The 11,119-nt window shown below is 36.7% G+C and overlaps 1 protein-coding gene across 2 annotated transcripts; it reads right to left on the bottom strand.

Annotated features, from left to right (window-relative positions):
* Positions 1-298: 298 nt before the first annotated feature.
* FUS12 (proteasome family protein) lies at positions 299-5,856 on the bottom strand. 2 transcript variants are annotated; one of them, XR_013584359.1, is made up of 13 exons: positions 5,708-5,856; positions 5,235-5,327; positions 4,166-4,244; positions 3,780-4,020; positions 3,189-3,263; positions 2,988-3,122; positions 2,557-2,744; positions 2,219-2,287; positions 1,637-1,727; positions 1,194-1,328; positions 942-1,054; positions 609-761; positions 299-492 (listed from the first exon to the last, which is right to left on the bottom strand). XR_013584359.1 is itself a non-coding variant. In XM_078589209.1 (13 exons), the coding sequence occupies exons 1-12, from the start codon at positions 5,712-5,714 to the stop codon at positions 671-673; spliced, it is 1,317 nt and encodes a 438-aa protein (XP_078445335.1). In that variant the 5' UTR covers positions 5,715-5,856; the 3' UTR covers positions 299-492; positions 624-670. The 2 variants fall into 2 exon arrangements, 1 of the variants encoding a protein (XP_078445335.1); XM_078589209.1 differs by having other exon boundaries at positions 624-761.
* Between the last annotated feature and the right edge of the window lie 5,263 nt (positions 5,857-11,119).

The raw sequence follows: 11,119 nt of genomic DNA, 5'->3' as shown, positions 1-11,119 counted from the left end.
AACCTATTTGCATCTAATGGAAGCATTTGCATTGAGTGTTACGCTAATGATGGTTGGGCTATGATAAGAATGCAGCTGTCATTTATCTACATAACTTCATTCGTCATGATCTGACTGTGCAGGTTAAGATCGATTGTGTTTTATAAATTAGACATTGGATTCAGAGATCATCAGCTTTCTCAAGCGAAGACCTATGAAACATTGGCAAACACTTCGCCAAAACATTTTACATCATATGTAATAAGGCGGGGTTTTATGATATATTTCACCTTTCCATGCAGGAGTCTACAGAGTATAATGAATAAATGCGTTAAAACTTTTTTTTAAGAAGGAACATAACCCTTTGCGATGTACGAGAAAAACGACAGCAATTCTTCTGAGAAATTCAGTTTGATGATATCTCACCTGATCATTACAGAATCTCACATCAAATGCAGCAGGAAATAAGTTGATCCAGTCAATATGATGTGGCATCCACGAGGATCCTGCGACCTGTCCAACGAAACAAAGAATGTGAGGGCCGCAATATTTCCATTCACAGGGCCCACAAAAATCCAAAAAGAATTGCTTTTTTTTTGTTGAAAAGTCCAAAAAATTGCTAATTTTACTTTTGTGGGTCCCACCACAATGGGCCAACGAAGACAAAACAAGCCCACTTCACATCCATTGCTTAGCCCACTCTGTTGGAGATAGTCTGGTAAAGCGACCGAAGCTGAGTATTCCACTTGTCTATGGCAGCGTACTTCTTCATCCCCTTTGACCTACCACCATTAAAGCAAAAGTTAACGAAATAGACAAAACTATACACAACATTGACCAAGAAGGCACTCACATGGGCGGGCACGAAATAAACCTTTCTTTAAAAAATTAAAAAATCAACAGTAAGGAATGGATAATAAACAATGGACCATAAAAATTAAAATAAATAAAAGAAGAGTCACCTGTCTCCCCGTTCTAAGAGACGGTTGACTTGGTCAATGTAACCGTTGATACGGTTGTCGAGAATTAACGAGACCAGGAGCTGTTCAACGTCTCTTTCCGGCACGTTGAGCTCCTGAAGAAGCCCAAACATGACCCAAGTCAACTCAGGAATCGATTCGTTCAAAAAATAAATGCTAAAGATAAACAGTAAACGGAGGAGATGACATGGGCATGGAGAGAGGGTAGATGAAGATGGGTGGGTGTGAACAGACCTCGGAGATGAAGGGGAGGCGTATCCTTGTATAGGGTTTGATGAGCTTGAGGAGAACTTGAGTGCGGATGTTCTTGAGGAGATCCTCAATATAGTTGCGGATGAATGGGTCATCCATGATCGTCCTCCTGTTGCTCTGCTCATACGGAGGAGACATTGAATTTTTGGTTTAATTGAACAATTGTAAAAGACATACTAAATATAGCTCTCATATATATAGTTAGGAGTGCTTATAATCATTACAATCTTCATATTGGCGTGTTATTAAGCTTTAAATGATAAGATGTGGTTTTATAATGATATTTTGATTTCTCTAGATTTTTAGGAACGTTTAGACATTTGTTCGTTTAGTTTTGAAAGAGTGCTTTGACATTTATTTCAAGGAGCTTTAAAAATTATCTGGGAGATTCAGGAGGGATTAGAATGCTGGGCCAAAGGAGTTACCTTAAGGATCTTTTCGAATTCTAGGATCTCGTTGCGCTGGTAGGCGGCGATGAGATTTGTCATGGCCAGGATTTCTGGGTCGTTCTTGTAACTGCAGCAGTGAATGAACGCCATGAGAATGATTAGTCTTTCGTCATTATCATCCTTATCATTTGTTTACAAATGGATGATGATGACAATGACAAGTAGCCCCCATAGGAATGATGATGATGATGATGATGAGTCATCATATTCATCATCATCCAACCTGCAGGGGAATGTCCAGTACCATGATGACTCGGTCGCCATCCTCTAAGAAACCTTACTGATAATTACAGGCGGTGATTGGATCGGAACATATCAGATTGATCCCTATCAAAATTGTTGACCGATCAGATGGCCCAGATTGTAATCAGACCAGTCTGATCTGACCGATCAAAAGTCCCAATAACAACCAGCCGATCAATAAGATCCTATCAAGAGAGCTGATCAATGCTAGATCATATCGGATGCTACGACATGGCAGATAATTTATCATTCTCTCTAACACTTCCTACATAGGAAATAAAGAAGATGGAGGAGACAGGATGGGAGGAGACTCACGGCTTTGCCTCTTGTCCATCGAAGGGATTCACCTCCGACTCCATCAGCATGTTTGCCAGCACAAGATATCTGCACCGCATTCAAGAGGCAAACATCATGCATATATTAAAACGTAGAGAGAGAACAAAAGGGAGAAATCGGATGCGAAGGGAAAAAGGCAGGAAGATCAGAAAGCACAAAGTCCAGGATGAAGTTTTGGCTGGACAGGATATGAGAGAGATGGAGATGGAGACATAGATGGAGAAATATAAATGTTTAAATAGAGATAGAGATAGATGATGACTGAGATCTAGAATGTATGGGAGGATATAGTCGTGCAAAAGTGAAGGTGAGTTTACTTGAGGCATTGGATACGGCGGTGGTTGCCTGCTTCATCATAGTTTTTGAAGGCTTCAAAGAAATCAGTGGCTGCCTCGGCCCACTGCCTCTCAGCCATGTGCATCTTCCCCCCACATTCATGGATGATCCCCATGATCCGAGGATGAGGGATCGCAGACTTTATGCACAGAGCCTTCTGATAAAGTTGCTGAAATATTACACAATATGTGAATCGAGATTGATTAATGGTTTCTTTAAATGAATCAAAATGACAACCTTGCATGAATGCAGACATTAATCAGCAAGTTTTATTAGATTATGAATTCAAAATGCATATAATGGTATTGGACATAGTAACGAGCTGTAAAAAAGTTTGGACATCAATTATGAGCTTTAGATGCCTTGGAAGAATCGACTAAAAATAGTTTATTTATAAATTTCAGAATTTTACCTTGAGCTTCTTATTGTTTTTCGTCTTTGTGTACATTTGAATCTCGATTGCATAGACTTCCAGGAGCTGGGTACCTTTCTTCTGATCATCTGAGCCATCTTCTCGTCGGCATGACTTGTGGAGTTCTTTCAAAATCTGCAAGTTAAAACAGTATAAATTCTACCGATAATTCAAACTCCAGCAAAAACAAGTCAAAAATACCTTGTTCATCCGACCATATTCCCCAGTATCAAACCAGATCTTGCAAAGCTTGAGATTCGTCTTAAACCAGAGTCTCTGAGAATACAAAGTCCGGCATAAGTACGAAAAAGGGGATGGAGAGGAAGCTAGGGAATCCAGTTTGAGGACAATGACTTATTCAACATTATTATCCACAACCCAGCATCGGAATCTCCATCATCTGCTGATAGGATATGAATAACACTATCATCATTGTCATTCTAGCTTTGCCCAAATGACAATGACGAGCACAGCTCAACATCATCATCCTGTTGCAGATGAACGAAGAACTGTCATTTTCTTATTTGTCATCTCAAAGAGACGTGACTGAGAGAGTCAAATTTAGAAAGAAAACTAAAATAAATTCGCCATCATCTCATCCACGATTATATCTGCCTCAAGGTTGACTAGGACAAAGACGACACATCTATATCAACCTTCCCCAGGTCGAAGGACGATGACAATTACAATGATGATAACGCAATTGTCATCAAGGTAAAAATGCAATCATTTCCCTCTCAACCTTGTCGCAGTGATGGTGAATACTGCCAGGGATTCAGAGGAGAGAACAACCTCGTTTCTGGCTTCTTCTAGGGCTTTTAACGTCGCTTGATAGAACTCTTGGAGCAGACCAAAGTTTTGGCTGGCAGATCCCGAGATGAAGTCCATGATGTTGTTTATACATTTCTCACTGTAATTGCGTGTCACAGCAGACTTGATGTACGTCAACATCTCCCGATATGCCTCCATCATTTCTTTGTACTTTCCCAGGCGATAGTAAAGCTTGACTGTCTGCTTCAACGCTTTAAATCCCCTAAATAACATCAGAGCCACTCATATTTTTCAAAAATAATAAATAAATATGAAGATAACTCATTTTAATCTTCCGCATGGGCTCTTGAATAAAAGGTTAATTTTTTGTTCAAGGAAGAATGTATGAATACTAGAGGAGAGTCAACCATTCTGCTTTATCGGATTCCATACGGACAACCTCCGCAAAGCCAGATAACGCCCCTTCAGGATCAGTTTCAACTAAACCTGCAGTTTAGCAAGCTTATTAGTAACCTAACGTGAGCACTTTTCAAGGGATCAAATGCCAACTTCTTAGTAGAACATTATTGTCTTTGGTTCCGGGAAACCTTGAAAATAACGAATATATTCTCAGCTAATTTGTTGAAACATCAGTCGTCTCTAGTACTCTTTGATGAAAAGGGAGAAAGAAATCATGAAAATCAGGTTTTAATTCATAGATGTCCTAGAAAGTGCTATTCTACAAGAAGAAAAATATTCTCTGATAATCTCCAAGGAGTTAGTTCATTGGATTCAAGACATTCAGGTAATATTTGAGAAAAATTCAGTCATTCAAAGATTTGACGACCATGCCCAGAGATTATTGGTGAAAATATATTTTAAGTTAGTCTGTTCCCGTCAGGTATGTAAGTTTTAAAGATTAATGCCCACGCAATGTAACACGTCATAGAGATGAAAGTTTACCAGAGAGTAAATGACCTCTGCGGTTAAAAAAGATTTGAAGACGTTATTGGGATTGGACAGAAACCTAAAACATTGTCTGGGATGTAGTGAAATTTTACGATGATTCTCATCGTAATCCACCAACGATTTCTCTCTCATAATTTTTTGTTGTTCTACCTCGATTGATCTTGTATCCCCTCAACTTAATATCATGATAACTACACATGGTTTTTTTTTGAAAAGGAAAATTATACATGGTAAATGACAAAGGGAATGAGAGATTAAATCATTTCAGCTCAATTTTTGGGAGCTAGGACAACCCGATGGGCAATTAATACCATAGAAAGGCATAAAAATTACAATCAAACGATGAGCCCAAAATCAAGTTTCTGCGTTAACCGGGAAAATTCAACGGAAAATCAAATTAAGACATTTACAGTTGCAAAAAGTCAGCTTCAAAAAATATTAGCAAGAAATTAGAAAGATATCTGGACAAATCGCGGATAGCCGGGATTTGATTGCAGACAAACATACGAGAAACTGCCCAAGAAATACCTTTCGAATTATAATACTGATTCTCGATGTCCACATCTTGTTCTTCAGGCTCCTCTTCGGAGTACTCGAAACCATAGTCCTCCATATCTGCGTCTAGAAGAAAAATTCAAACGTCAGAGTTAGATAATACCCTGGATACAGAAAGGATGAAGAAAGCGTCAGCGTCAAAATAGAATGACTAATCGCCCGACACTGCAAACCTTAGATCCAAAATCCCACAAATTATACAACGCCAAGGCCTCTTGTTTCCTGACAACGCTAAACCGAAAATCAAGGAGGAAGACGATCCGAACACGAGATTGAAGAAAACGGGCAACGGCGAGAGAAAAATTACACTACAAAAAGTTCCAGCATTCCGTAATTTCGGCATGGAAAAGAAAAACACTCGCATGCGCATGGAGGTTACTGAGATGGATCGATATCACCGGAATTTGCGAAAACGCTGCATTCTAGACAAATCACTATAAACTCACCAGACATTGATGTACGTCGTTTGCAAGACAGAAGCGCACGAACAGATCAGTGATTCGGAAAACCTCTTTGATCGCGGATCGCAACTAGGGTTTCTCCCAATCTGCGAATTTCCTCTTTGCAGCGGGTGCAGACAAGCAGAATTGATGGAAATTCCTTCAATTGGTTATATTTAGTGAATTATAAAGCTAAGTCCAATAAAATTAATCCTCATTGATTCAATTTTTATATTAATCTATGTGTAGAAAATTCTATGATAAATTCAATAAATTAAATAGAAATGTCAAAGAAAGAGTTTTCCTTCTATACTATAAAAATTTACTCCCACTTTTCTAATTTTTTAAAACTTGGCATCAAAGTTCTTTTTTCGGACTCATTCTGTTTTTTTATATGGATAGTTCATAACTAATTTGAGAATACCTTATTGTGTTGAAGAATAATCAAAAATACATGAAGTCCCAACTTACTAGTAAATCCCAGATCAACATTTTTACATTTGTCAACCAAGGGAACAAGTCCATTGATTAAGGAATAAATAAATTTGAAATTAAAATGGATGGATTTAATACTTAGTAGCTTTATTTTATGAGAGGGAGACGATTTTTTACCTTGCATTCAAAGGTCTTTAGTTTTGAACAAGAAATTTTCAGGTTTTGAATATTGTTATTTTGTTTTGGATAAATAAAATTTTCAACTTGAAAGATGTGTAAGTTATGTGCAACTCTTAGTGAAGAATTTCATTCTTATTGTGATTGGTAAAGAGCCAAAATGTTATGAGCTAATGGAACTCCTTCATAAAGAATCCTAATTTTACTAAATCATCAGAATCTAGGAGTGTTTCTATTACCGTGCCGGTACCTTTCGAAAACACTAATGCTGTGTCACTCTAGGTCTGATTTTTATCCTTGACATGTTGCATGTATTATGTCATGGCATGCTAAGGGACTACGTCTTCTACCATTTTTTATGACAAGATTATGATTAGATTATACTACGATAAATTCTCATTTAGAGATGTGTATCTTAAACTTACCAATTCAAAGAATATTCGTCAACTACGTTGAATTATATTGAAATAGTGCCACTATTTAGGCATGCTCATGTGGAGGAGATGATTGATCTCGTGATGAATTATGTGGAGGGGTAGTGTGTGCTCCTTAAGGAAAATAGCTCATTGCATGATCCATGGATAGTATCCCACCTAACCTTCAACCAAATTGAATCATGTCACGGTTATATCAGTGGTCTTTAGATGTATGACACTAAGATGACGACATATCATGGATGGACGGGTGCATTATGATTATGGCAATTAAATCCCTAAGAATGGGACTCCAAATGGCCCTCACTTTCATTAGGGTTTGGCAAACATCATATGTCATGTCTTTAATCATGGTGACAGCAGCATGATGGATGACATGATGATGATGAATGGTGTTTTAGGAGGCTGTGATGGTGACAGATGATGTGAAAGAGTAGCAGTGGCGAATGATGTGATGGTGACGTATGGGCTCAAATGGTTGATGAGACGGGAATGTCACCACTCATGACGGTAGTAAGGGGTATGTCATATTTAATTTTTTATTTTTTATGGAAAAAAAATCTCTCTCCCTCTTTCACCTCCCTCTTCATCCCTTGCCTAGTCTGAAAGCATATAACGGAGAACGAGAGGGGGAGAGAGAGGGAAAGAAGGAGAGGGAGAGAACAAGAGAGAGAAAAAATATACATGTATTCTCAATTACTTATCTCAAATTGCTTCAACTTAGGTGGTCAAGTTCCTAAATTCAAGAATAAAACAAAATATTTGTTTTTTTTATGATATGGAATTACACAACTAAAAGAGGATGTCTGTTGGTGAGACAAAGATGGGACATGAGGGTGCGTGGTGTGCGAGGAAATGTAACAAAATTTATGAAAACCCAGGGTTGTATGACGGGACAGGAGACATGATAAACTTTATGTAAAAAAATTTGTGTCGCCGATCACCATCCATTTCGTCACATCTCCTGCCTCCCAATCGGGACGTGACAGCTGTTACTTGAATACAAGTCCACAAAGGTGATTATGTGCTCAAGATGAGATGCACTATGTAAATAAGATGCAATGAATTATAGTAAAATGAGAAAAGGTATGTTTGGCAATGATTGTCAAGTACATGTAGTCCTAACTGGGAAATTATAGTAAAATGAGAAAAAGTATTTTTGGATATGATTTTCAAGTGCATGTAGTCCTAACTGGGATGATTGATTAGGATATGAAAGTGGATCATTCACTGAGAAATTCTGGGAGTGTAGAATGAATGAGGAATTCTACACGCTAAGGAACTACCAATATATATATATATATTGCAAGAGTGAGATTATTGTACTATGTATACCATTCGGAACATGTGGTGTTAATTTATGTCCTTAGAGGCTCCTGATATATACGAGAATATCCTTATGACCATAGAGTGAGTAAAGCCGGAATCCACAATGCAGTAGGTATTGAATAATTGAATCTTAGTTTTAATTTCTTTTTCGAATCTTTATATATTATTGTATGAATTAAATCAAATTTAATACATTAAAATAATAATAAATAATTCAAAATGGGTATGAAAAGATAAGAAAATAATGTCATTGCTTTACCTAATTTATTAAAAATTATAAAACAATATCGGGAATTTAAAATAGAACATTATAGTTGAAAATACTAGTTTCAATTATTTAGAATGTATTAGGTTGAAGACAGTGCTTCAGTAGTGTTGGGCAGTGGCCGATGAAAGTGGCATGAATGGATTGGAGTATATGAATGAAATATTTTCAATGAATGCAACATAGATGATGGTGGATACAAGCCGACGAGTGATCAATCGGGTGAGTGGTAATGGAGATAGAAATGGATGCACAATGGTTAGCGATGGAGTTGGTAGTTGTATGAGTAATGATGAAACCCTAGGAAAAAGGATGAAGATGTGACTTTCAAAAGAAGAAGGTGACACTAACCTCACTGTCATGTGCCCAACAGGACAAGTGGTGCTTTCTCTTCACAAGTCTTGATTATAATGGCATTCCTTCAATCATTTTCTCATAGAATAAAAGAACAGACCCAAAAAATCTTTTAAACTAGTACATCCCTCTGCTAATCATAATTAGGAATAAAATCTTGGGGTATTTTAAAGAAGGATGGGGGGATCCTATTTATATTTTAGAATCTGTATAGAGAGGGGAGAAAGACGTAGTTCCCTAAAAATTTTGGTCAGAACTCCTTAATTATTAAATATCTTAAATTGAAGTAGAATCATTCTCAACCATTTAATTTTCTCTCCTCCTTGGTCTGTATGGTGGATTGCCAGCACATCACAATTGGAAGATCGAAAAGGTTAAAAGTAACACCCTAAAAATATTTAAATAAATCCAATTTTGTAATTTTTTACATATAAGAATATTTTATTTGTGAATTTAAATTAATAAAATCCATAAATACCATAAAATTGTAAAAAACAGAATATCCTTAAAAAGTATTTGAAACCTTTTAAAGTATTTAGATAAATCCAAAAAATATTTTCTGACTTATAAAGTTATTTTATTTGTCAATTTAATGCCATGAAATTCCGTAAAAATACCATAAAACTATGATATTTTCATTCCATCAGAAAAATAATAAACCCTTAATATTTTTTAAAATCCAATGTATAATTTACGACATAAAACTATTTTCTTTATCAAATATTTCTCAAAAAACTATTTTTAAATACCACAAAATCAACACAATAAATCACTATTGTTATGTTATAAGATCATACCTTCATTTTAAAAAGGCAATAAATCATTTTGATGAAAATATACACATAAAATAAATGTATTTTTAAAACCGTAATAATATGCACTTATGATCATTTCAATGACAATAAATGCAAAAATACAAGAAAATTGCTATTGAAATTGGAATTTTATTTCTGGTTATCACTTTAATGTAAGCAACTCAACCCATTGAGTGGTTAAATCAATCCCAAATTAGTAATTGGAGTACCCAATAAAAAGTCACTGGGATAAGGGAGTCATTAATTTGACAAATACATGTCAAATTAATGGGTTGAGTTTCAAACATGAATCAGTTTCAATACCTCTTGTTTATCAAGAGTCCCTGACATTATACCACAATGGACACATGTAATCATAGACTTAATCAAATAGAATGGTTTGTCTAAAAACTTCATAATTAATTTCAACAACAAATATCTAGGAAAAAATGTAGTTTTAGATATAATGAATCATTGATAAAATTAAAATTTTGTATAAGATTGTCCACGATAGCAAAAATATTTGTATATATTGTTTATCTATTTCAAAGACAATGTCAAGTTCGTAAGTCTAAAAAAGTTGGTTGGATAAATGACTCCAAGTCCAAAACTCTAATACTTGATGAGATAACCCTGGAAGTTATTGTAGAGTACATGACCATGATCTTCGTTAGGGTTTGACATAACCCTGACCAATTTACAATGGTTGGGTCAGTATTTCCGGTTGGTTCATCTTAAAAATACCACATCCAAAAGTCACTCTGTTGGATGAATCATTTTATATTATACCACAAGTCAGTTGGGCAAAACCGTACACTAACCTGCCCACTTGGGCCAGGTTAGCCAAACCACATGTCAGGTGGTCTGGCAGGGATGGGCAATCTAACTGACCCCCAATCAACACCAATTTCCCCCAACCCCTCAAATTCCTAATAGATGGGTCATTTTATTTTACCCACGTGTCATTTGGGTAAACCATACTAGATCATGCTGTCCCCTTAATTGAGTCAGGTTAGTCCATCCAAAGGTCAATTAGACAAACCATGCCCCTGATTTTCCCTCTTCGGTTGTTGGATTAGAGTCACTTGGTCAGAGTCCACTAGTTAGTGTGATCCATTTTACCTCATCCCTAGACTTGTCCTCTTGTATGGGTTAGCACAATTAACCAACAAGTTAGTTAAGCCGACCCACATGTCATTGGCCTCAACCTTACCATCTCCAAGCCTAATGAGTTGGGTTTGACGAACCTGGCTAAGGTTTGGGGGTCTTGTTCATGTTCTGATTTTTTGCAAAGACCTAAACCTTACCCAAAATTCAGTTTGGTTCTGGTCCGTTCTTGTTCGGTCCTGATTTGTTTTCGGTCAAACCAGATTGTCTAGTCAATGCCAAAGTAGAAAACTCACGTCGATGGTTCTTTTGGCTACCAACACAGCCAGCTTTAGAACCACCGGCAATGAATGCTTGTTTGCCTCCCTTCCCTTCTTTTCCCCCACTCCCCTTATTTCCCTCAACAGGTCTTTCTCCCTCCACACCTCTCTTTCTTCACGGAGAACCGTCCATATGTATAGACAATGAATAAATTTTCAATAGGGGTAGATGTTTCAAAGGATTCTTGCAGTCCGCCTTCGAA

This window comes from Wolffia australiana, chromosome 17 (assembly GCF_029677425.1).
Source record: "Wolffia australiana isolate 7733 chromosome 17, ASM2967742v1".
NCBI classification, from domain to species: domain Eukaryota; kingdom Viridiplantae; phylum Streptophyta; class Magnoliopsida; order Alismatales; family Araceae; genus Wolffia; species Wolffia australiana.
Note: the sequence above shows the minus strand (reverse complement) of the source record. Positions and strands in the feature narration are given on the sequence as shown.

Bases quoted from the DNA above. Each gene is read 5' to 3' on its own strand.
- FUS12 (XM_078589209.1), bottom strand. The intron at 4,245-5,234 runs GTATTTCTTGGG...GCTAAACTGCAG, and splicing joins TCAGTATTATAATTCGAAAG to GTTTAGTTGAAACTGATCCT. The intron at 1,728-2,218 runs GTGAGTCTCCTC...TCACTGCTGCAG, and splicing joins GATGGACAAGAGGCAAAGCC to TTACAAGAACGACCCAGAAA.